The following is a 26,793-nucleotide window of genomic DNA, read 5'->3' as shown; positions in this document are numbered from 1 at the left end:
AGGGGCCTTGTTTCATTGGATCAGACGAGTTAATGTTAAAACGAGTTTATTAAGACAAATGTTATATTTTGATTGGCCTATTGTAGCTCAATAAGTATGGGAGACTAGGGATGGTTGTAACACAGGATATTTGTAACACTCAATATCTCCAATCAGGAACAAGCTAGAATAATGTGACTCACTGTGCACATGCTCAGTTTAGTCCTCAACCCTCATGAAGCAAGAGGTAAGAAAGTACTTTTTTTTAACCAAATGTGTTTTTGTGATGGCATCACCTTGCTTTGTAGTTAGAGTCACCAAACTTATATGAGCTTTATAACCAGTGTGTGTAGATATGTTTGGTGTATAGTGAGCGAAAATATAAAATGCAACATGTAAAGTGTTGGTCCCATGTTTCATGAGCTGAAATAAAAGATCCCAGAAGTTATCCATCTGCACAAAAAGCTTATTTCTCTCATATTTTGTGCACAAATCTGTTTACATGCCTGTTAGTAAGCGTTTCTCCTTTGCCAAGATAATCCCTCCACCTGACAGGTATAGCATACCAAGAAGCTGATTAAACAGCATGATCATTCCACATGTGCACCTTGTGCTGGGGACAATAAAATGCCACTTTAAAATGTGCAGTTTTGTCACACAACACAATGACACAGATGTCTCAAGTTTTGAGGGAGTGTGCAATTGGCATGTTGACTGCAGAAATGTCCACCAGAGCTGTTGCTAGAGAATTGAATGTTAATTTCTCCACCATAAGCTGCCGCCAATGTCGTTTTAGAGAATTTGGCAGTACTTCCAACCGGCCTCACAGCTGCAGACCATGTATAACCAAGCAAGCCCAAGACCTCCACATCCGGCTTCTTCACCTGCGGGATCATCTGAGACCAGCCACCCGGACAGCTGATGACTGTGGGTTTGATGACAGCTGATGACTGTGGGTTTGCACAACCGAAGAATTACTGCACAAACTGTCAGAAACGGTCTCAGGGAAGCTCATCTGCGTGCTCGCTGTCCTCACCAGGGTCTTGACTGCAGTTCAGCGTTGTTACCGACTAGTGGGAAAATGCTCACCGTCGATGGCCACTGGTACGCTGGAGAAGTTTGCTCTTCACAGATTAATCCTGGTTTCTACTGTACAAGGTAGATGGCAGACAGCGTGTATGGCGTCGTGTGGGTGATGTCAATGTTGTGAACAGAGTGTGTCATGTTGGGGATGTCAACATTATGAACAGAGTGCCCCAAAGTGGCGGTGAGGTTATGGTATGGACAGGCGTAAGCTACTGACAACGAACACAATTGCTTTTTATCAATGTCAATTTTAATGCACAGAGATACCGTGATGAGATCCTGAGGCCCATTGCAGTGTTATTCATTAGTCACCATCACCTCGTGTTATGTCCCAGCCATTAGGTAACTACTGCAGCCTACCACTTCTAGTCTGAGTACTGAATACTGAATCCTGACAGATTCTCTACAATGACGTTGGAGGCGGCTTATGGTAGAGAAATTAACATTCAATTCTCTAGCAACAGCCTCGGTGGACATTCCTGCAGTCAGCATGCCAATTGCATGCTCCCTCAAAACCATGATTATCTGTGGCATTGTGTTGTGTGGCAAAACAGCACATTTTAAAGTGGCCTTTTATTGTCCCCAGCACAAGGTGCACATGTGTAATGCTCATGCTGTTTAACCAGCTTCTTGGTATGCTATACCTGTCAGGTGGATGGAAAATCTTGGCAAAGGAGAAAAATAAAATGTCTTAATAAACTATTCTTAACCTTAACCCATCTGATCCTCCAATGAAACAAGGCCCATCCATAGAAGAGCATGAAACACCCACTACAGTGTCAATTACATCATTGAGTGTTGCTGTGTGTTTTGTTGCCAACATTACTTTGCTACCTGACAACTTTACGTTTTTTACTTTTTAATTACCACTTATATTTTTTTGTTCATTCTACTTTTTCACTCCGGACGCTTTATCTGTACATGGTTCGTCAGGACCTCCACCAGCCGAAGCTAAAAGTAGTAACATTAACATGATGCCTTCTAATTGCAGTCGCTGTTCTCATAATATACAGGAGAACGATCGCTTTACGGCGAGGATAGATGTGCTGCAAGCCCAGCTTCAGACGCAATCGTTAGGCAAGGGTCATTTCAGTGTAGGAGAGGATGAAACAGCGTCTGTGCCCCCAGTAAGTACAGATAGTAGTATCAATCTCCTCCCACGGTCCCCACAGCCGGTCAACTTTCTCATGGCTTCTGGAGGGAAATGCTGTAGGAATGCTCAACCGGTGTCACTCATTCAGCCCACAGAAACTTTCAACCGGTTTTCCCCATTAAGCAGCTAGTCGGAGTCAGAGGCCGAGCCTTCTCTGGTCTCTACTCCTCCCGTTACGGGATCTGAGACGACGAAGCCTCCCACCATTAGCTCTGACAAATTGAAAACCCTAGTCAATGGCGACTCCATTACCCGCAGTATTAGACTTAAAACGAATCATCCAGCGATCAAACACTGTTTACCGGGGGGCAGGGCTACCGACGTTAAGGCTAATCTGAAGATGGTGCTGGCTAAGGCTAAAACTGGCGAGTGTAGAGAATATAAAGATATTGTTATCCACGTCGGCACCAACGATGTTAGGATGAAACAGTCAGAGGTTACCAAGCGCAAGATAGTTTCAGCGTGTAAATCAGCTAGAAAGATGTGTCGGCATCGAGTAATTGTCTCTGGCCCCCTCCCAGTTAGGGGGAGTGATGAGCTCTACAGCAGAATCTCACAACTCAATCGATGGTTGAAAACTGTTTTCTGCCCCTCCCAAAAGATACAATTTGTAGATAATTGGCCCTCTTTCTGGGACACCTACAAACAGGACCAAGCCTGGCCTGCTGAGGAGTGATGGACTCCATCCTAGCTGGAGGGGTGCTCTCATCTTATCTACCAACATAGACAGGGCTCTAACTCCTCTAACTCCACAATGAAATAGGGTGGAGGCCAGGCAGCAGGCTGTTAGCCAGCCTGCCAGCATAGTGGAGTCTGCCACTAGCACAGTCAGTGTAGTCAGCTCAGCTATCCCCACTGAGACCGGGTCTGTGCCTCAAACTAGGTTGGGCAAAACTAAACATGGCGGTGTTCGCTTTAGCAATCTCACTAGGATAAAGACCTCCTCCATTCCTGCCATTATTGAAAGAGATCGTGATACCTCACATCTCAAAATAGGGCTACTTAATGTTAGATCCGAAACTTCAAAGGCAGTTATAGTCAATGAACTAATCACCGATCATAATCTTGATGTGATTGACCTTTACTGTGTTAAATGAGGCCTCACCTCCTGGTTACACTAGTGACCATATCCCCCGTGCATCCCGCAAATGCGGAGGTGTTGCTAACATTTACGATAGCAAATTTCAATTTACAAAAAAAAAGACGTTTTCGTCTTTTGAGCTTCTAGTCATGAAATCTATGCAGCCTACTCAATCACTTTTTATATAGCTACTGTTTACAGGTCTTCTGGGCCATATACAGCGTTCCTCACTGAGTTCCTTGAATTCCTATCGGACCTTGTAGTCATAGCAGATAATATTCAAATTTTTGGTGACTTTAATATTCACATGGAAAAGTCCACAGACCCACTCCAGAAGGCTTTCGGAGCCATCATCGACTCAGTGGGTTTTGTCCAACATGTCTCTGGACCTACTCACTGTCACAGTCACAGTCATAATTAAGTCTATGATTTGATAGAGCAGTCTGACTGAGCAGTGGTAGGCAGCAGCAGACTCGTAAGCATTCATTCAAACAGCACTTTACTGCGTTTTCCAATAGCTTTTCTCAATGCTTCAAGCATTGCGCTGTTTATGACTTCAAGCCTATCAACTACCGAGATTAGGCTGGCAATACTAAAGTACCTATTAGAACATCCAATAGTCAAAGGTATATGAAATACAAATGGTATAGAGAGAAATAGTCCTATAATAACTTCAACCTAAAACTTCTTACCTGGGAATATTGAAGACTCATGTTAAAAGGAACCACCAGCTTTCATATGTTCTCATGTTCTGAGCAAGGAACTTAAACGTTAGCTTTTTTACATGGCACTTTCTTCTCCAACACTTTATTTTTGCATTATTTACATCAAATTAAACATGTTTCACTATATATTTTACCTCTTGGGGATGTCATTCGAAAACATAATGTTAACTTTCACTGCTATGCGGATGACACACAGCTGTACATTTCAATGAAACACGGTGAAGCCCCAAAATTGCCCTCGCTAGAAGCCTGTGTTTCAGACATAAGGAAGTGGATGGCTGGAAACGTTCTACTTTTAAACTCGGACAAAACAGAGATGCTTGTTCTAGGTCCCAAGAAACAAAGAGATGTTCTGTTGAATCTGACAATTAATCTTGATGGTTGTACAGTCGTCTCAAATAAAACTGTGAAGGACCTCGGCGTTACTCTGGACCCTGATCTCTCTTTTGACGAACATATCAAGCTTTTTTCCATCTACGTAACATTGCAAAAATCAGAAACTTTCTGTCCAAAAATGATGCAAAAAAATGTATCCATGCTTTTGTTACTTCTAGGCAAGACTACTGCAATGCTCTACTTTCTGGCTACCCGGATAAAGCACTAAATAAACTTCAGTTAGTGCTAAATACGGCTGCTAGAATCCTGACTAGAACCCCAAAAATGTATCATATTACTACAGTGCTAGCCTCCCTACACTGGCTTCCTGTTAAGGCAAGGGCTGATTTCAAGGTTTTACTGCTAACCTACAAAGCATTACATGGGCTTGCTCCTACCTATCTTTCCGATTTGGTCCTGCCATACATACCTACACGTACGCTACGGTCACAAGACGCAGGCCCCTAGAATTTCTAAGCAAACAGCTGGAGGCAGGGCTTTCTCCTATAGAGCTAAATTTTTATGGAATAGTCTGCCTACCCATGTGAGAGACGCAGACTCGGTCTCAACCTTTAAGTCTTTATTGAAGACTCGTCTCTTCAGTAGGTCATATGATTGAGTGTAGTCTAGCCCAGGAGTGTGAAGGTGAACGGAAAGGCTCTGGAGCAACGAACCGCCCTTGCCGTCTCTGCCTGGCCGGTTCCCCTCTCTCCACTGGGATTCTCTGCCTCTAACCCTATTACAGGGGCTGAGTCACTGGCTTACTGGTGCTCTTCCATGCCGTCCCTAGGAGGGGTGCGTCACTTGAGTGGGTTGAGTCACTGACGTGATCTTCCTGTTTGGGTTGGCACCCCCCTTGGGTTGTGCCGTGGCGGAGATCTTTGTGGGCTATACTCGGCCTTGTCTCAGGATGGTAAGTTGGTGGTTGAAGTTATCCCTCTGTGGGGGCTGTGCTTTGGCAAAGTGGGTGGGGTTATATCCTGCCTGTTTGGCCCTGTCCGGGGGTATCATCGGATGGGGCCACAGTGTCTCCTGACCCCTCCTGTCTCAGCCTCCAGTATTTATGCTGCAGTAGTTTATGTGTCAGGGGGGCTAGGGTCAGTCTGTTATATCTGGAGTACTTCTCCTGTCTTATCCGGTGTCCTGTGTGAATTTAAGTATGCTCTCTCTAATCCTCTCTTCCTTGCTCTCAGAGGACCTGAGCCCTAGGACCATGCCTCAGGACTACCTGGCATGATGACTCCTTGATGTCCCCAGTCCACCTGGCCGTGCTGCTGCTCCAGTTTCAACTGTTCTGTCTGCGGCTATGGAACCCTGACCTGTTCACCGGATGTGCTACCTGTCCCAGACCTGCTGTTTTCAACTCTCTAGAGACAGCAGGAGTGGTAGAGATACTCTTAATGATCGGCTATGAAAAGCCAACTGACATTTACTCCTGAGGTATTGACTTGCTGCACCATCGACAACTACTGTGGTGATTACTATTTGACCATGCTGGTCATCTATGAACATTTGAACATCTTGGCCATGTTCTGTTATAATCTCCACCCGGCACAGCCAGAAGAGGACTGTCCACCCCTCATCACCTGGTTCCTCTCTAGGTTTCTTCCTAGGTTTTGGCCTTTCTAGGGTTGCTTTTCCTAGCCACCGTGCTTCTACACCTGCATTGCTTGCTGTTTGGGGTTTTAGGCTGGGTTTCTGTACAGCACTTTGAGATATCAGCTGATGTAAGAAGGGCTATATAAATCAATTTGATTTGATTTGATTAAGCATCAACCGCAAAATGCCATCATTTATTGAGTATGTATGCTTTCAGAGCCCTAAAGGCCATTTCTCAGTTTTCGGTAGCTGTATAACACAAAGTAAATACCGCTTGATTTGTTTAAAGTGGAAACTGCAACGGATAAAACTGTGCTGCCGTCCAATAAGAAGCAATTGATTTAACACACGAAGTAGATGATTAAATTTGGCTGTGACGGATACTTTCACAGCCAACCAGCTCTATCAGCAGTCAGTGGAGCTCCTCTGCGTGTCAACAAGGAAAGGAGCCAAGTCAAGGCAAAGGTTGTAGCTATAGAGAAACTTGCATTTCCCTTCCAACTGGTTCATTTACTGCATGCATCACTTGCATTTCATTACACCCAGACAGACACTCCATTTAAACAGTACGAGCATCCACCACATCTGATTGCAACACTCACAGCAATTCAGATGCTTTAGAGAGTTTCAGTGAAAGGCAACATTCAGTATCAGGCATTCATTCATTCGCTCTTGGATGGTTGTCTATTGAAATGCAAAATGGCTGATATACAACCAATTAAAATAAAATAAAAACACATTGAAAACACCTTTACTAAAAATATAGCCTACTACTTCAAGCCTGCTAAATTGGTGTTATACGTTATTCTGGATGTGAACAAACGCTGCTTGTCCGCTAGACTGTAAAACCATGATTCAAACCCGTTCATGTACTTTTCCACAGCATATATGAACTAAATCTGTCTGAGACTGAGAGGTTTGGTTTGGATCACTCCCCAATGCTGGCCTCCGCTCTTAGCCCTGTACCGTCCTGGCATGTAAGCATGGCATTATTGTCATGCTTGTGCAGAGTGCGGACTTAATCAATGCCCTTGGTTATTTCTCTGGTTTACAGGCTGAGAGGAGAGAGGGGAGAGATGGTCATACTCTTAGCATGGGGTAGAGTAGGGATAAAGACTCCTCTGTTTTCTGTTTTATACTTACTAAATGTACCCAATGAAAACGGGTCAGAAGCTACTGCCGTTCCTGAGGAGAGCACTAAATAAGGTAGGGGCTAATTTAATCAGCTGATAATGTTATGTCATTGGAAATATAATAATGATGGGGAGCATTAATTATTATAAATCGATTATTAATAAAGAATCAATAGTTTTAGATTTTGCTTTCGATTATTTGGGTTGAATGCTGTAACACAGAATACAACAATTAATAAAAGTACCATGATGGTAGTGACTGCCCATTACTGCTCATCACTTATTAACCATCATATATTTACATTACTTTAATAACATATTTCAGTTATCGTGTATATTTAATTTGTTTTATTTTATGATTGTATTATTTAATTCCAAGTCATCATCTCATCTCTTTAGAGCTACTGGATATGCTGTCTGACAAAATCACTAATTTGTATCTCTTCAGAGTAAATAAGGCATACTTTTATGACTGAACACGAACTATAAATCACTTAGATCAATGTTTTTCAGGTAGCGATACCCTGTCAAGCATCAGCTGCTCTCTAAATCCCCTCACAATCGCGCATTCTTCTGCCGTTTATATTTTTAGCAGGCACAAAAGAAAGACAGGACAAGTAGTTGCGCAGTGGATTGTGGTCATTGGAGTTAATTAATACGATTTACGCTCTGAAATATGTAGGATATTGGCATGTTGTAAACTACAACTCCCTACTACATCACACAGTTCAGGCTGGATCTGATTTATCTATCGAGAAACTGCGATTTGTGCATTGACCTCACAGAAAAAAACGAACGAAATGGAATTCAAATAATTTTGCTCAGCACTAGTTATAACTGCAATTTACAGTATTGAAGTTTATAAGACTGCAATCATTGTACCGAGGAAATCTTCACAATAAATGGGTTATGGTAATATCATTTAAATGCAAATAATATTGCATCTATTTAAAGCACAAGGTTGAATTATTTAGTTGCATAAGCGACATAGCAAATAGGCTGTATATATCCACCAATCTTTGCAATAACAGACGAATGCAATATTTATGTCCAGTATCACTATTGTTGCAAATTGAAAAATGTTATAGAGGATGTCCAACTTATGCTAGGAGGAAATTCTACAATCAACAACATCATAACACTATGTGAATCAGGGTCCTACTTAAAGTGCCTTCAGAAAGTTCACATCCCTTGAATTTTTCCACATTTAGTTGAGTTACAGCCTGACTTTAACATTTATACAATTTGGATTTTTTGTTGTTGTCAGTAGCCTACACACAATGCCCTATAATGTCAAAGTGGACTTATATATATTTTATATATATTTTATTTTACAAATTAATACAATATTTAAAGTTGAACTGACTTGAGTCAAAAACTATTCAACCTTTTTGTTATGGCAAGCCTAAATAAGTTCAGGAGTAAAAATGTGCTTAACAAGTCACCTAATAAGTTGCATGGATTCACTCTGTGTACAATAATAGTGTTTAGCATAATTTTTGAATGATTACCTCATCTATGTAACCCACGAATACAATTATCTGTAAGCTCCCTCAGTTGAGCAGTGAATTTGAAACACAGATTCACCCACAAAGACCAGGGAGGTTTTCCAATGCCTCGCAAAGAAGGGCACCTAAATAAAACCTAAATAAAAAAATAGATATTGAATATCCATTTGAGCATGGTGAAGTTATTAATTGCACTTTCAATTGTGTATCAATACACCCAGTCACAAAAAATATACAGGTGTCCTTCCTAACTTAGGAAACCACTCAGGGACTTCAGTTACAGGGTTTAATGGCTGTATAGGAGAAAACTGAGGATGGATCAACTAACCTAATTGACAGTGTGGCACTAATTGACACTAATTGACAGTGTGACACTGACACTAATTGACAGTGTGACACTGACACTAATTGACAGTGTGACACTGACACTAATTGACAGTGTGACACTGACACTAATTGACAGTGTGACACTGACACTAATTGACAGTGTGACACTGACACTAATTGACAGTGTGACACTGACACTAATTGACAGTGTGACACTGACACTAATTGACAGTGTGACACTGACACTAATTGACAGTGTGACACTGACACTAATTGACAGTGTGACACTGACACTAATTGACAGTGTGACACTGACACTAATTGACAGTGTGACACTGACACTAATTGACAGTGTGACACTGACACTAATTGACAGAGTGAAAAGAAGAAAGCTTGTACAGAATAAAATATTCCAAAACATGCATCCTGTTTGCAACAACACACTAAAGTAATACTGCAAAGAAATTTGGTAAAGCAATTCATTTTTGTCCTGAATACAAAGTGTTATGTTTGGGGAAAATCCAATACAACATGTTACTGTGTACCACTCTCCATATTTTCAAGCATAGTGGTGGCTGATAAGTTACAAACAACGCAAATAATCTAACAAATGTGCACCCAGAGGGGGGAAAAAAACTCTGGACCACCTTTGCTCCACACAGAGACGCATACAAAGCTCTTCCACCCTCCATTTGGCAAATCTGACCATAATTATATCCTCCTGATTCCTGGTTACAAGCGAAAATTAAAGCAGGAAGCACTAGTGACTACATCAATAAAAAAGTAGTCAGATGAAGCAGATGCTAAGCTACAGGACTGTTTTGCTAGCACAGGCTGGAATATGTTCCCGGGATTCCTCCGATGGCATTGAGGAGTACACCACATCAGTCTTTGGCTTCATCAATAAGGGCATTGATGACGTCATCCCCACAGTGCCTGTACGTACATACCCCAACCAGAAGCCATGGATTACAGGCAACATCCGCACTGAGCTAAAGGCTAGAGCTGCCGCATTCAATGAGACATCTTTCCGCCGAGTTTGGCATCTCTATTCCTCTTCAATTCTATTCAAGGGGCTTTATTGGCATGGGAAACGTGTTAACATTGCCAAAGCAAGTGAGGTAGATAATATACAAAAGTTAAATAAATAAAAATGAACAGTAAACAATACACATTCAGAAGTTTCAAAACAATAAAGACATTACAAATGTCATATTACGTATATATACAGTGTTGTAACAATGTACAAATGGTTAAAGTACACAAGGGAAAATAAACAAGCATAAATATGGGTTGTATTTACAATGGTGTTTGTTCTTCACTGGTTGCCCTTTTCTTGTGGCAACAGGTCGTGAATCTTGCTGCTGTGATGGGCACACTGTGGTATTTCACCCAGAAGATATGGGAGTTTATCAAAATTGGGTTTGTTTTCGAAGTCTTTGTGGATCTGTGTAATCAGAGGGAAATATGTGTCTCTAATATGGTCATACACTGGTCAGGAGGTTAGGGGCGGCAGGGTAGCCGCCCCTAACTAGGCTACCCTGGGGCGGCAGGGTAGCCTAGTGGTTAGAGCGTTGGACTAGTAACCGCAAGGTTGTAAGTTCAAACCCCTGAGCTGACAAGGTACAAATCTGTCGTTCTGCCCCTGAACAGGCAGTTAACCCACTGTTCCCAGGCCGTCATTGAAAATAAGAATTTGTTCTTAACTGACTTGCCTAGTTAAATAAAGGTAAAATAAATTAAAAAAGGAAGTGCAGCTCAGTTTCCACCTCATTTTGTGGGCAGTGTGCACATAGCCTGTCTTCTCTTGAGAGTCATGTCTGCCTACGGCAGCCTTTCTCAATAGCAAGGCTATGCTCACTGAGTCTGTACATAGTCAAAGCTTTCCTTAAGTTTGGGTCAGTCACAGTGGTCAGGTATTCTGCCACGGTGTACTCTCTGTTTAGGGCCAAATAGCATTCTAGTTTGCTCTGTTTTTGTGTTAATTCTTTCCAATGTGTTTCCAATGTCTTCCTCTCTGTCCTAAATCACACAGGTGGAAGAGATACACTAATGAGTTGCTATGAACCCGCGTTACCGCTCGATGCAAGCCTTTTCGATCTATGGTGTCCACAGATCAATTTTATAAACAAAAGTGTCGGTCGGAACCGGTACCTGAACCACGCAGGTCCTCTATGTGTGGGAATGTACATCTTTAACATGGCATAAGTCATGGCAAAGTGTGTACAATTGCAGGAAATTAGCTTTTAAACTGCAAACATTTCTCCACAGCTCAAAGCAAAATGTGTAGAATTGCAGGACATTGCAATAAAAAGTTCTGCAAAGCAAACATATTTGTTTGTGTTTTGTTAATAAATAAATAAATATTCCAACAGATACCTCTATACATATTGGGGCGGCAGGGTAGCCTAGTGGTTAGAGTGTAGGACTAGTAACTGGAAAGTTACAAGTTCAAATCCCCGAGCTGACAAGGTACAAATCTGTCATTCTACCCCTGAACAGGCAGTTAACCCACTGTTCCTAGGCCATCATTGAAAATAAGAATTTGTTCTTAATTGACTTGCCTAGTAAAATAAATAAAAATGGAAGGTTTTCATCTCGGTGCTGAGTTAATGTGTAGTGGCAAATTGTAGAACTAACAGGCTACATGTTGGCTGGGTACATATTTGTCTGTATTTGCTCTTCTCCAAATAGCATTTTAGATTTGCTTTATTTGATAGAAATGCAATAAATGAACTTCAACTTTCAAAAAATGTCCCTCCACCCCCTCTGAACTTCACTAGAACTCAGACCATGCCTATGGCTCTAAAGGGAATATATTTTTTTGTGGGTTGGATTTGTAGTTAATGTTAAAACGTATTTATATATTAATGACTTGGGGTGACCTTGGAGACATTCTAACCAATTATACACATTATGTCATCCTATTTACAGCTTGATCAAAATGAAGGCACTACTCATTGCTGCTATTCTCTTGGTTGGACTGTTGGCAATGGGCAGCAAGGCCATTCCATCAAACCGCTGGTCCTGCTACAAGAAAGTCTTGAAGGGCAGGGACTGTCGCAATGTTGGCATCTCCAACGGAGTTGCGACCATGCGACCCATCGATTCCCTGCAGAACCATTTCTGGGAGGGGAACAAATGCGACATGGTGTGCTACTGTAACTTCAGTGAGCTCCTCTGCTGCCCAAGGTACAGAAATTCCATTCTCCTCCAGTAGGCGGCGCCCATGTTCAGCACACATATACAGTCTATGTTTATACAGTTCTGGAACAGTGGACGGCTCTGTGGTGCTGTTATGTGTACTGGAGGCCGAATAGAGGCCGGCGGGCAGTTAGGCGCCAATTATAGTTGGAAACGAATTGGATCCAGTCACAGGCTGCCCAGTGAACACTGCCTACATTGTGATTATCATAAGCAACCTATTAATACAGTCAGGCACGTGTGCCTGCTGCCGTGCAGTGAGCTGTGATGTGGAGTTGACTTTTGTTTCACTGGTCAGTTAAAAGGTCATTCGTGCTGTTTTTACGTCATGGCCTTTGCTCATGTAATGCAAATATGCTATGGCTAGGCCTATGCATTTTGGCTCTGTTTTTAGTCAGCTGTTGACTACAGACAATAGTTTTTCCTTTAAAGAGGCACTATATGCCTGGAAATCAAACAGATCCACGGAGCTTATCAGTTTGCAATCAAAGTTTATCAGTTTATCAATTGAAAATAATGCCATTCTTGACTAGATGCTTCCTTCTTTAACTAGGCCATTCTCTCCTGAACCACATGGTCCATCCACTAGAAAGTCATGGACAGTTTACCATTGTCTTGGATTCCAGGCTAATAGGGCAAAATACTAAACACATGTTTATTTATTTTATTTATGTTGTTCCAGGGATGTCTTCTTTGGACCCAAAATCTCCTTTATAATTCCATGCAAAACCATCTGAGCCATCAGTCGTTTGAATGGACAGTGAACACGGACGGTGCAATCTTCTGAATTGAAACAAGAGTAAAGAGTAAATGGGGCCAGGGGGGATGGGCCCATCCATTCCGGACTACAGAATTACATGCATTTCATTCTTCACTTGGAGACAGCTACAACAACGACAAGTTCAGAAGGCTGGAGCTAAAACAAAAGCACAAGCTTTGAAGCCGGGGAAAAAAAGAGGCCCATCTTTCACAATACTTGGGCCTACAAATAAAATGCATTATTTTCAGTCTCAAATACAGCACCCAGTATATTTATTATCTGTCAAGACAATTCAATAAATGCAGCCCGTGTCCCTCCTTTGCCAAGGCTACAGTTCAACACTTGTATATCTGACTTGGCAGAATCTTCATTTGGCATTTGCAATGATGTGACACTCCCCATTATCTACACCCAAACGTAAACAGATCTCACTATTTGGCAATAGTCGTAGTACAGTAATACCACGAAGTGTGCACATCCCAAAAATATAATTCAATAGTTAATAGTATGCCATTCTTGAGAGACATGGCATTTTGTGTGTGCCACTAGGCCTAACTAACTGTAAAGCGCTCTGGATCAGAGCGTCTGCTAAATGACTAAAATGTGAATAACATAGCACTTACAGATCCCCTAGACCGGTGAAGCTGTTTAAACAAGTTGTTCTACTGCTCCATGACATCTCCCTGTACTTATCCAATGATTTTATGTCAATTACAACACTGTATGTGAGAATATTAATAAACAGATCGGTTTGAGTGTTATTTTGCCTGCAGGCCTTACTTGTTATATCATGAAACCACCTTAGGTTTCCTCATGTTTCCTTTGTGAGCTTGTTATGTTTCAGTTTGTTGTTGATAAACTTGCTTTTGTCAGTCAGTTGCAAAACATCACTGATTCATATTGTCATAATTAGAAGAGACTGCTCTACTGCTCTATGTAAACAAACTGAATTAAGGCTCTTGAGTGGGTAGGATGTATTCACGGATTCACTGTTATTCTCCTATTCTGTACAGTCGCTGATAATAGATTCCAGTAACTGTAGTAGAATAGGCCCACAGTGAAGGATGTCAAATCGCACAAATGCATTTCATCATTATATATATATATTTTTTTTAAACCTTTATTTAACTGGGCAAGTCAGTTAAGAACAAATTCTTATTTACAATGACGGTCTACACCGGCCAAACCCGGATGACGCTGGTCCTATTATGCGCCGCCCTATGGAACTCCCAATCACAGCCAGTTGTGATACAGCCTGGAAATGAACCAGGGTGTCTGTAATGACGCCTCAAGCACTGAGATGCAGTGCCTTAGACCGCTGCGCCACTCAGGAGCCCAAAGGACTTCAGCCCTCAGTTCAAAGTGAACACACATAAACCACCCATAAACTGCTAGCCTGTTTATGTCTAAACTCATACACAAGTTGAGACAAATCAATCCACTGTTTGCAATGTAACTCGTGCGAAAAACTCAGCACTGAGGATGGTAATTGGAGAAGAATCGAGCCTGCACTCTCCTGCCACCTTTAATACCTATGTTTGACACCCTGTGGATAAAGTCATCTGCTTCCCACAATGAGGATCCAGTATGAATAGGATCTCGGGTCCAGTGAGTATGTGAAAGCGTGTTTTGTCAGTTGGGCCCATTTGGTAAACAACTGGGGGGCTTACAGTTTTATGGTAATGCTGATGGTCTTGTCAGCTCCTTTTGCTTGTGAGGCACTTGTGAGGCACTATGTGCTTTCACTATGGGGCTGGGTGAGAACGGCTGTGTTGGTGAAGCTAGAAAGGAAACCTCGAGCATCTACTTGACATCTTTTGTCTTGTGGCCTTATCTTTCATTTGATATCTAACCATTTGGTATACTATTTGTCCACATTTACTATAAGTTAGCCACAAATTCACTTCTGCCCAAAATGTTTTTTTACAGTGCTTAATTGTGAATTTCCAATTTGCCCAGCTACTGGTGTAGGCCTCTGGGTTGGCAGGTAGCCTATCGGTTAAAAAGTGTTGGGCCAGTAACCGAAAGGTCACTGGTTTGAATCCCTGTGCCGACCAGATTAAAAATCTGTCTGTGCCGTTGAGCAAGGCACTTAACCCTAATTGCTCCAAGGTTGCCGTCAATAATTGCTTATCCTTGGCTGTGACCCCACACTCCAAGTTTGACTCGGGGGGAGTGGGATATGCAAAAAAAAAGCTTATTTCCAATGTACACGTGTATAATACACACTTGTACATGTGTGAAATAGGACAAATGTAAGGACCGACCTTATTATAATTCATGTTAGTCACTTGTTGGCAAGCGTAAACAAGGGCCTACATGTCATAACATAAGCATACTACTATTTTGGTGCTATGGAATGAGAATAAAAAACTTTACTGTACTGGGAGATCCTTGGACCTTCTAGGAATCTTCCTCTCCAAGTGCAGCTGCTATGGCGGCATTCAACATAGTGGCACCATGGACGCTCAGCCTCATTGACACTTGAGCAGCTGAGGCCTGCAGGAGAAAAGACACTCACAATAAATCTTGACATACAACCCCAACAACACTGTATACTTTTTTCTCCTCCTGACACACTTAAACCGGTTTGAGCTGAACTGTTCCAGTTCCGCTGAGGCCCTGGCTGTGAGAATGCAAAACAGAACAGGAGGAATGAAGCAGGGTTGTGTCTTGATGGAGTACAGCTACGACTGGAAGTTACTTTTCAAAAGCATAACCGGTTAGCTGAGCATTATAGCTAACTCTAAACTTTTTTCTAACCTTTCCTAAATCCCCTAACCTGCTAACTTAATTATCCTGACCTGCTGCATTAATTCTCCTAACCTGCTACAAAAAAAGTAACTTCAGGTTGTAACTGTATAGGCTACCACCTAGTTTCTACCATGAAGCAGCCTGACTGAGAGAAAAACAGTGAAGATGGCTGAAAATTGCTAATGCTAGCAACAAAGTAGGCCCTTTTCATATTCCAAGAGAAGTGCCATAGGTTTCTTTTAGGCTTACATTCTTACAAAAATATTTCCAACTGGGTTCTTCGGCTGTCCCCATAGGAGAAGCCTTTCTGGTTCCAGGTAGAACCCCTTTTGGTTCCAGGTAGAACTATTTTGGGTTCTATGTAGAACCCTCTGTGTAAAGGGTTCTACATGGAACTCAAAAGGGATCTAACTGCAACCAAAAAGGGTTCTTCAAAGGGTTCTCCTATGGGGACAGCCGAAGAACCCCTTTAGGTTCTAGATAGCACCTTTTTTCTAAGAGTGTAGAGCAAGGAGAAGTTTTCCATAAATGATTTAGACATTGGACTACTACTTTAATGTAGTAAATCTAGAAAGCTGACCACAACAATAGACTACCAAGCTCGAGCTCGCCACACACCTGGAATAATTAGTTATAAAATGGATACATTTATCGCTGATGCATCAAAATAGCTCAGGTATGTTGCCTAGTAGGTCTATCTGAAATTACAGCTAAGGATATTGGGACAGTAGCTAGCAAAAACACATTGATGCTGCGATAATGTACATCAATTTGTGAGAATATACAGACTTGTCTGTAGTAATGATTGCTGCTCTGATCGATTAGGGGAAATGTATCATGCTGGCTGCAACCTGGTCTCAGAGCATTATGCATTATTCTGTACCCTCTATTTGGTATGATATGTTTATTTTCGTATGGTATGTATTAATTTGTGGATGTCCATCACCCATTTTGTATGATATGTTACGCGTTACAATTCATATTATATTTAACAAATGCAAACGTACAATATGTTATGAATTTGTAAAATGAATATGCAAAACATATGATATGCTATGAATTCTAGCTAGGTGGCAAGGTGGCTAATGTTAGCTAGTTGGCTGACGTTAGCTAGGCTAGGGGTTAGTGTTACGTTTAGGAGTTAGATCAAAGGGATAAAGTTAGGGTTAGTTAAAAGGGTTAAGGTTAGGTTTAGGGGAAGGGTTAGCTAACATGCTAAGTAGTTGCAAAGTAGCTAAAAAGTAGTACGTAGTTGAAAAGTTGCTAATTAGCTAAAATGCTGAAATTATTCATGATGAGATTCGAACTCACAACCTTTGGGTTGTGACTTTCGCATTATACCCACCCGTTTTTGCCTTAAGCAAAAATGTGTCTTATGTAAGCATACCAAAAGTAACATATCATACTAATTTGAGTGACCGGATTTACATATACTATGTCACGTCTAGTCTATGAGACCAGGCTGCAACACTAGGGTAGGCTATAGGCGTAACTAGGCTATATAAAGCTACTACTAGGCCAATATTGCAATGATATCCTGATTTAAGACTGTTTGAAAAAAAAAAGCTTCAGTCGCGTGGCGTGGCTTTATTTTGCAGAGATATTGCTACAATGTCTGCGGCTCGGTAGTACAACACAAAGCGTGGGAGCACACTGGGGTCGCATCTGCACGCAGCTGACAGCTGTTCCCCTGCTGGCCTTTGTGCTCTTGTTCTACGGTTATGGTGGAGCTTGCTGTTACATTTCTCACTGGCTAGATGGACACTTGCACATGGAAACATTTGAGCATGTATAAGAGCCCAGGCAAAACGTATCAATGGCTTTGTGGGGTCTTTCTGTAGTAACGTTGTAACACTGTCTGAAATATTGAAAAAGTTGTACACCTTTACATGAATACATACATGTTATTTGCATTGCATTTGAAATCTAGCTCAAATGTCTGCGCATGTTGTTGCTCAAATCTGATTGGTTTAATATTATTATTTTTTTGGTAAATTATAGTTTAATTTCATGATCATTCCCCTTTATTACTGACATCTGTTAACTCGCAGCTCAAACATTTTATTGTGGTTTTTTTTCATCAATAACTGTTAATTTCTATTGTTTCCTTAATTATCTGACGGGCTAGCAGTGGCAACGGATCCTGTTAATATGATCCTTGAGACGTCACTATCACCCCCATTGCAGTTAACATTTTAAATAGTTTACGGTAACTTAATCGTTAAGGTTAGCGTAGGGACGTCCCAATGATCTTGGATAGCACTGATCCAGTGGGAACGGGCATCCAACACACAACCCCCTTCAAAGCGTTTAGGCTTTTGGCGCCGTCTATTTTAAATCCCCACTCCGGCCAATCACAAGAGTTTTTCATTAACCCACAACAGACAACCGTGATAGTCTCAAAATATAGACCTTCAGCCAATCCAAACACCGTCCATGCCCTGCGTCCCAGATTCAAATTGAAATGTGTAATTTCAGCCAATCGTATATGACAAGCGGGAGGAGCTCTAAAAACATTTAATCAAGTTTGTGCGAACTGTCTCCCACTCACAAAACAGTGCGAAGGACTTTACATTGGCACTCATTGTACTTGTGTGGCTGGATAATAGGTGAGTAAGAGAACTCTACGCCTATCAAATCTTTCGTGATTTTCTACATGTTTGTTTGTTTTTGGAATGCTTTTGAATTTAAGGCAAAACCTTTCAAATGCTTACTGAAGAATATATGTGGTTAACTATTTTACTCAACTAAGCCAGCGAAGTTGGGAATGGCGCGCTGTGATGCAGTTGCTATTTAGCTAGCAAACTTGATGCCCTAACACATTTTTACAGAATGTATTGTTCTGCTCGTAGCCAAGAATGTTCAGTATGACAAGGAACATTTAAAAAATGTTTTCCGTCCAGAAAATACTTTTTGGGTACTTCTTTCAGACATAACATGCTAACGTCGTGCTAGGTAGTTGGCGATGTTGCACGATGCATTCCATACTTGCTGCCATTGAGCTAGCCTAGCTAGCTAGCGTCGTTACTAGACTAACTTTGATCAGCCTTGCAGAAATGGTTTAGGTAGCCTTTCGGTCTTTATTTCTGACTAACGGGTATCATTCTGATGACCCAATTTATCAATGTTTAAATGGTTTGATCCTACTTATTGCATTTGTTGGGAGACTTGGTTTAGGCGGGAAACAAAATGGAGGGACGCTTATTGTCCTAGCCGTATAGCCACAATGAAGCAGGAACTCAATCGGATTAACGCGGTTTCGCGTCCTTGGGCTGTCCGTGGAGTGGTTTGTGGCTCGTTTACTCGGTGGTACCATCCGAAAACATACCTTTTTAAACGTTATTTATATATTGAGATTTGAATCAATTTTTGCGTTATATTTTTTTCCCTTTTTCAGAATATAGCAGCCATGCCGGGTAAAGATCCTAATAAGCCGAAGGGAAAGACTTCTTCCTATGCGTTCTTTGTTGCGACGTGCCGGGAAGAACACAAGAAAAAACACCCAGGAACTTCAGTGAACTTTTCCGAGTTCTCAAAGAAATGCTCAGAGAGGTGGAGGGTAAGTTCTGACTAAGCGGCCGCCATGTAAAAGTTGTTTTTTTCCGGGGGGGGGGCAGGGGGCGGGGCAAAGCGTGCCTACGAAACAGTTAGCAAGTCAATGTATCAAATGGTGGGGATTTAGCGCAACATGGATGCTGCAATGAGTGGTGTGACTAATGCAGTTTTTCTCTTTTCCAGACCATGTCTGCAAAAGAGAAGGTGAAGTTTGAGGACATGGCCAAGGGTGACAAAGTCCGTTATGACAAGGACATGAAGGGTTATGTGCCCCCTAAGGGATCTAAGGCAGCAGGAAAGAGAAAGAAGGACCCCAATGCCCCCAAAAGGCCACCGTAAGTACTCCACCTATACAACTATTGATTTCTGTAGTGTTCTGTTCAGATTTAGGAACTAAATGTGTTCTCAACATTCAATCCCCAATAGTTCTGCATTTTTTGTGTTCTGTGCTGAACACCGTGGAAGAATCAAGGCTGATAACCCAGGCATGGGCATTGGCGACATCGCCAAGCAGCTGGGTCTGCTGTGGGGCAAGCAGACTCCCAAAGACAAGCAGCCACACGAAGCAAAGGCCGCCAAGCTGAAGGAAAAGTATGAGAAGGTAAGGTCCACTTCAACTATCATGACTGACTAGAGCCGTTGTAGGAGACTCATGAAAACCAAGTCCATTTTTGTTGTAGGATGTTGCTGCCTACAAGGCTAAGGGAGGCGCAGGTGCAACTGCTAAGAGTGGCCCTGGCAGGCCAGCTGTTGGCAAGAAGGCAGCGCCCATGGATGATGATGACGATGATGATGACGAAGAGGAGGAGGATGACGAGGAAGAGGAGGATGATGAGGATGACGACTAAACTGCCTGGAAACTTGAGCTGGAGTATTTGCAAAACAATGTGAACCTTACAATGTAACATTTCTAGCATTTTGGATTTTTCAGAACATGTACAGTGATGTGCAATGGCTGCAATAATGCATACAGGGGTCATATTGTGCTGTCTTGTAAATGAACAGCTCTTATTCTCAAAGCACTGCTTGTTTTGTCTTTGGATGGTGGCATGTTCTTTTCCGCCCTATATTGATATTGTTTCCACTGCCGTTTTTAAGAAATACAAGAAAATGTGTAGACGTTTGCGACCCATTTTTAACGTGGAGTTTCAGTGTAGAATGATTTCTTTTTATAATAAAATTTTGTTTTGTATATTATGATTAACTTCCTTGCCTTGTTGATGACAAGTTTAGATTAGGGATGTGATTAGACAACTAGTCCAATTCAGATATTTTTTTTTCTTCACACCCCACTAACTGGTCTTTCAGAGCTGATCATTTAAAAGCCCGCTTGGCAGGAAAATATCTGAATTGGCTTTGTAAAAGCCAAATGTACTCCATGTTGGTTAGCTAATAGTTTCAAGGTAGTGACCTATTAATTTGCACTAAAACTTCAATGATATAGCTTAATACTCAGGCAATTCATGAAGTATACTGAACAAAATAAATGCAACATGTTGGGTTTCATGAGCTGAAATAAAAGCTCATTTTCTGTGTATTTCTAGTTACCCATTTAGGGAGCATTTCTCCTTTGCCAAGATAATCCATCCACCTGTCATGTGGCATATTAAACAATACATTAAAGGCCGGTCAAATGTGCAGTTTGTCTACACAATGCCACATCTCAAGTTAGTAGGAATCCCCAACTGCACTCTAGCAACCCCTCAATGTTCACTTCTCTACCCTAAGCCAAGTCCAGCTCTCCTACACGGTATAAATGGGTTTGCTGGTATGGGCAACAAAATGCACAGTGAAGGCCTGCCGTTGTGCCATGTCAAGGATCTGTACACTGCCACTAAGTTGAAAACGTCCCAGTTCTTCCATGGCCTGCATACTCGCCAACATTCCGATCATCTCTGCAATGGAGATGTCATACCAGATACTGACTGGTTTTCTGATCAACTTTCTGTATTCCCAGTCAGGCCCTAATATATGGATTACACAATGCATTTATTTCAATTGACTGATCTTGTGAACTGTAAAAGCTTAATTGATGCATTTATATATTCAGTATAAACTCATGTTTTACCTTTAACTAGGCAGGTCAGTTAAGAACATTTTCAATGACAGCCTGTTCTGCCTTGTTCAGGGGCAGAACGACAGATTATTGTACCATGTCAGCTCAGGAATTCGCTCTTGCAACCTTTCGGTTACTAGGTTACCTGCCGCCCGATCAGACTAGCTCGCTGTAAGGTTCACCTTTGGTTGTAGACCTTGTGGTTACCAGCTAACAAGTCAATAGGGCACAGATGGTCTGAAGGAAATGCATGTCTCAAATCCACTGCAGTTGGAGTGGTTGACATATGGCCAGACAGGGTTGAGGCATTTTCTTTTGGATCGATAACATACAAATGAGACCATGTTTATCTGGGGGATTTAGTGTAAGACCTGAACACAAGGTTGAAGGTTCAAAAGATGCATGAATACAATAGGCCTATCGCAACCATAGCTGCAATTGAACATAATAAAAAAGACCCCTAAAAATTGTACTTTCAAGGAAAAGGGGAAAAAGTCATTGGTAAAAAGGTTAAATTTATTGCCATGAGTGCAGTTCGAGCCACTATGTTTTTATAAGTTAGATATGTACACCTTCATCCAAGGCTCACTGCATAGCTCTTTTAGAAACAAACCTATTTACATTATAAAAAATGCATACATATCACATCATACCCCAAAGAAAACACATTTTCTTAATTTTGCTTTGAACAAATTGGTGTCTGATTCTGGTTGCTTTGTAGTCATCATTCAACAACATTTACATACCAAGCTGGAAATATATAAAAACACAGACCCTTTCTTTATATAGCCATTTGAAATTCACCAGTTAGAGCAAACATGTTAAATTCAAGCTTTTGGAATTTCACTCTGCCTAAGACCAACATCATTGAAGTAGTAAGTCCTTTCAAAACATCCAGTGTTCATTCTTGACCATGACTCATGAGTGGACTTATCCATCTAGCCTGGTCCCAGATCTGTTTGTGCTTTCTTGCCAATTAAACACCTATGGGTCATTGTACAAACAGATCTGAGACCAGGTTATAATCCATTGCAGTTTTCAAAAACATACTATTCTTAAAATCCTAGCTAGTGGGCAGTTTATTACACGACTACTAGAAGTGGTTTCGATTTGTTGAATGTTCAATTCTGCACATTGATTAATGAATCCTCCACCAATGTTTTTTTAAAGTTAGAAAAATTCTCAGACCCCTGAGTAATAGCCCAAAGACCCCAATAAGATGTAAAGATCGAGAGAAGAGAGCAAGAACATGTAAACATCTACAACTGAAAAAAGGTCCAGTGTGTGTAGGGAGGAGTATCTTCCGTGGGACATGGTTGAGAGAGCACAGTATCCCCTATATAGTGCATTGCTTTTGACCAGGGCCCTTAGGTATTGGTGTCATTTCAGTTAAACCTACACAATTTCAACTCTAAAAAGCTATTTGGAGACAGCGAAAACAAGCAAAATTGACTCCAGCCATTATCACCTTAACCTTAGTTGTAGCTTCATTCCCCAGTCAATAAGGGACTTCACTTTCTACAAACATGTCATACAGCAATTAGCTGCTAAGCACTAGCTCAGCACCGAGATTAAAAATGAGTTAAGTTCCATGTAAAGTCAAAAGTGCAGTGTCATAGCCATCTACAGCAATCTTCTACCTCCGCACTGTTTTAAGACAAAAGCTGCCTCAGATCAATGTGCTCTAGCCAGACAGTCTTTCCACCATTTTAAAATGGTTGGTGTATGTTGACTGTCATACACAATTGACACCCCTGCCCATAGGGCTCTGGAAGTAGTGCACTATATAGGGAAATAGTGTGCCATTTTGGACGTACACAACCTCTCAATGCAGCAGACAGTTGAAGTGCAGTGTTCGATGCTCTATCCTGTCGAGTGAGTTCCAGTAGGAGTAATGTACCCTCTGTGGGGCCGTAGCTTTAAACCGCTACAATATTGTTCATCTCCCACTTTTGTGTGCTTTTGCTGGTGTCACAGTCTGCGATGAAGACCTTGTGGAGGATGTCCGACCGGTCCAGGCACCTCCCCGTGGGGACGTGGGTGAACCTGTGGAGGTCCTGGGAGGGAAACGAAACAGTGAGTTCACTTACACGACATATACATGCGAATACGCCATGTTCAGCAGTACCATCAAGCTGTAGCGCGATAGGAAAAACTCATAATACTGCATTGGTAACAAGGATGGATTCTCTTTCCAACTGTTTACCACATCTTATGAAGCAATCATATATTGAAACAATGGCACCAATCTAAAGAGGTTCTTATCTGAGGATTACACACTTTGTATATGAAGTTAGATGCAGCTGCATACCTTGAAGTATCTCCACTCGGTGTTCTCGTTCATGTTACAGTGTGTAACGATCACCGCCGACCCGTCTGGTCCTTTCGTCAAACACTGGTCATACTGCATGAGCTGGTTGGCTTCATTTATCCTGAAAAGCTACAAGAGTGTTTTATCAGTAAATGAGGAATAATGTTTAGGAATAAATAAAGTCTCTAATCCCAAATGACACAAAGGGTTTTCGGACCTGGTTCCCACCCATTCTGTGACAGGGTCCAATCTCCACGTTGCCTCCGTTGGTGTGGCCCATACTGTCAATGCAGTAGCTGGTCTCATATCCACGGACCTGGAACAAAGCAATAATGCTCACTATACATTCCAAATGCACATACACTACATATACACAAAAGTATGTGGACACCCCTTCAAATGAGTGGATTTGACTTTCAGCCACACCTGATGCTGACAGGTGTATAAAATCGAGCACACTGCCATGCAATCTCCATAGCCTCATATTGGCAGTAGAATGGCCTTCCTGAAGAGCTCAGTGACTTTCAACATGGCACCGTCATAGGATGCCACCTTTCCAACAAGTCAGTTAGTAACATTTCTGCCCTGCTAGAGCTTCTCCGGTCAATTGTAAGTACTTTTATTTATATTGATTTTTTGTTGTACTTTTAACCCCTTTTTCTCCCCAATGTTGTGATATCCAATTGGTAGTTTTGTCCCATTGCTACAACTGCCCTATGGGCTCGGTAGAGGCGAAGGTCGAGAGCCATGCGTCCTCCGAAACAAGACCCAGTCAAGCTACAATGCTTCTTGACAAACCGCTGAACCCGGAAGCCAGCCGCACCAATGTGTTGGAGGAAACACTGTCCAGCTGGCAATCTACGTCAGCTTGCAGGCACACGGCCCGCCACAAGGATTCGTTAGAGCACGATGGGACAAGGAAATCCTGCCGCCCAAACCCTCCCCTAACCCGGACGATGCTGGTCCAATTGTGCGCTGCCTCACGGGTCTCCCGGTCACGGCCGGCTGTGACACAGCTTGGGATCGAACCCTGTAGTGACTGCAATGCAGTGCCTTAGGCCACTGCACCACTCGGGAGGCCAACTAAGTGCTGTTATTGTGAAGTGGAAACGTCTAGGAGCAACAATGCATCAGCAGTGAAGTGGTAGTCCAAACAAGCTCACAGAACGGGACAGGCAAGTTGCAATGCTATAGAGTTCCAAACTGCCTCTGGAAGTAACGTCAGCACAATAACTGTTCGTCGGGAGCTTCATGAAATGGGTTTCCATGGCCGAGCAGCAACACACAAGCCTAAGATCACCATGCGCAATGCCAAGCGTCTGCTTGAGTGGTGTAAAGCTCGCCGCCATTGGACTCTGGAGCAGAGGAAACATGTTTTCTGGAGCCATGAATCAGGCTTCACCATCTGGCAGTCCAACGGACAAATGTAGGTTTGGCAGATGCCAGGAGAACACTACCTGCCTAAATGCATAGTGCCAACTGTCAAGTTTGGTGGAGGAGGTATAATGGTCTGCGACTATTTTTCATGGTTTGGGCTAGGACCCTTAGTCCCAGTAAAGGGAAATCTTAACGCAACAGCATACAACATTCTGGGTGATTTTGTGCTTCCAACTTTGTGGCAACAGTTTTGGGAAGGCCCTTTCCTGTTTCAGCATGCCAATGCCCCCGTGCACAAAGCGAGGTCCATGCAGACATGTTTTGTCGAGATCTATGTGGAAGAACTTCACTGGCCTGCACAGAGCCTTAACCTCAACCCCATCGAACATCTTTGGGATGAATTGGAACGCCAACTGCAAGCCAGGCCTAATCACCCAACCTCACTAATGCTCGTGGCTGAATGGAAGCAAGTCCCCACAGCAACGTTCCAACATCTAGTGAAAAACCTTCCCAGAAGAGTAGAGGCTGTTAAAGCAGGGGACAAACTCCACTAAATGGCCATGATGTTGGAATGAGATGTTCAACGAGCAGGAGTCCACATACCTTTGGTCATGTAGCAGACAGTAACACACTACTCTTCAACAGATGCATATGTTGATATTTTAAGTAAGACTACAATTCAGCTTTTAGCTACTATTGTGTAGTATGAATAAACTAAAAACGAAATATGGACAATACTTTAGCCTACCTCTCCCCACTCCACGTTTTTGGGGGGCAGTGGATAGTTCATGGGGATGTCATAGGCAATTTCTTCCATGAACCACTTGAAGCTCTTGCAGCGGTGCTCCTCTCTGAACTTCTTGAGCTGGCTGATGTCCCCGTAGGCCAGGGTGAGGGTCTCCGGCCGGCTTGCGTAGAAGTAGTCCTTGTAGTCGTCCCACCAAACCTCCACCACACGCACATAGTTCTGGAGGATCAGAATAAATCACCAATTATTAGTTGCCATGAAGGACAACACCTCTTGAAGGACATCAGTCAGTCCATATGCTACTTCTCATATGGTGTTTTTCCATAACATTGCTGATGTTTTATGATACAATACAGATGACCGATACATATGGTGATATCTATATAATTAATCCACTACTGACCATTTGATAAGCGGCTGTAGGCCTACATGAACTGTGCTTAGCACAATATATAATTCAATCTAGTCACCCGTGTAGACATTTGAAACTGGCTGAACCATATTAGTTTACAAGGATGAATCCAAGTAAATAAGCAGATGGTGCCAGGTCAGCTCAAAGGAGCCAAGAAAAGCTGCCAGGGATTTGCCAGAGTGAGCTAGCCTGGTCCCAGATCCGTTTGTGTTGTCCTGCCAACTCTCACAGTCATTGTGACAATCACCATAGGAGTTGGAAAGACATTGAACGCAGATCTGGGAGCAGGCTAAGAGGGGCAGCCTGGGTGCTTAGTTTGACAGACTTGGCACACTGACCTTAAGTGTGGGCGAGGAGCCAACATGGGCAGGGGGTGGGTTGCCCTGCCAGCCCTGTAGGCGGTAGATATGGCCCACGCGGGAGCACGGCACAAAGAGCAGCTGGCCACCACACTGCCAGATCTGGGATCAGATCAGGACGATAGAACAAACATGCTGGAGTTACACAGATGGTACATAGAAAGCTGAAAATATGATAGTATACCAGTACAATAGAGAGATGTTGAAATTCACAGCAAATAAATAAACAGCTACTAATCATTATGCATGATTAGTAACAGTATCAATACAGGACTAAACAATAGCCCAAGT

At 42.3% G+C, this 26,793-nt stretch overlaps 3 protein-coding genes across 6 annotated transcripts in view; 2 read left to right on the top strand and 1 right to left on the bottom strand.

Annotated features, from left to right (window-relative positions):
- Positions 1-6,102: 6,102 nt before the first annotated feature.
- Positions 6,103-13,691, top strand: LOC109894025 (scrapie-responsive protein 1). The gene is made up of 3 exons (XM_020487239.2): positions 6,103-7,204; positions 11,901-12,158; positions 12,853-13,691. Exons 2-3 carry the CDS (start codon positions 11,911-11,913, stop codon positions 12,905-12,907), a joined length of 303 nt encoding a protein of 100 aa, XP_020342828.1. The 5' UTR covers positions 6,103-7,204; positions 11,901-11,910; the 3' UTR covers positions 12,908-13,691.
- Positions 13,692-18,164: 4,473 nt separating this feature from the next.
- Positions 18,165-20,866, top strand: LOC109894744 (high mobility group protein B2-like). Its single transcript, XM_031828402.1, has 5 exons — positions 18,165-18,293; positions 19,082-19,243; positions 19,423-19,574; positions 19,666-19,840; positions 19,920-20,866. The coding sequence occupies exons 2-5, from the start codon at positions 19,094-19,096 to the stop codon at positions 20,085-20,087; spliced, it is 645 nt and encodes a 214-aa protein (XP_031684262.1). The 5' UTR covers positions 18,165-18,293; positions 19,082-19,093; the 3' UTR covers positions 20,088-20,866.
- Positions 20,867-21,790: 924 nt separating this feature from the next.
- LOC109894023 (N-acetylgalactosaminyltransferase 7) overlaps positions 21,791-26,793 on the bottom strand; it is a 34,065-nt gene continuing 29,062 nt past the window's right edge. For all 4 annotated transcript variants that reach the window (XM_031828401.1, XM_031828398.1, XM_031828400.1 and 1 more), the window contains exons 8-12: positions 26,482-26,604; positions 25,732-25,950; positions 23,824-23,922; positions 23,607-23,735; positions 21,791-23,352 (exon numbers count right to left, since the gene is read on the bottom strand). In XM_031828401.1, the coding sequence (XP_031684261.1) occupies positions 23,215-23,352; positions 23,607-23,735; positions 23,824-23,922; positions 25,732-25,950; positions 26,482-26,604 (708 nt within the window). In that variant the 3' untranslated portion in view covers positions 21,791-23,214. The remainder of the gene's footprint in view (positions 23,353-23,606; positions 23,736-23,823; positions 23,923-25,731; positions 25,951-26,481; positions 26,605-26,793) is intronic.

This window comes from Oncorhynchus kisutch, linkage group LG7 (genome assembly GCF_002021735.2).
Source record: "Oncorhynchus kisutch isolate 150728-3 linkage group LG7, Okis_V2, whole genome shotgun sequence".
Classification (NCBI taxonomy): domain Eukaryota; kingdom Metazoa; phylum Chordata; class Actinopteri; order Salmoniformes; family Salmonidae; genus Oncorhynchus; species Oncorhynchus kisutch.
This window is presented reverse-complemented; position numbering and strand designations above follow the sequence as displayed.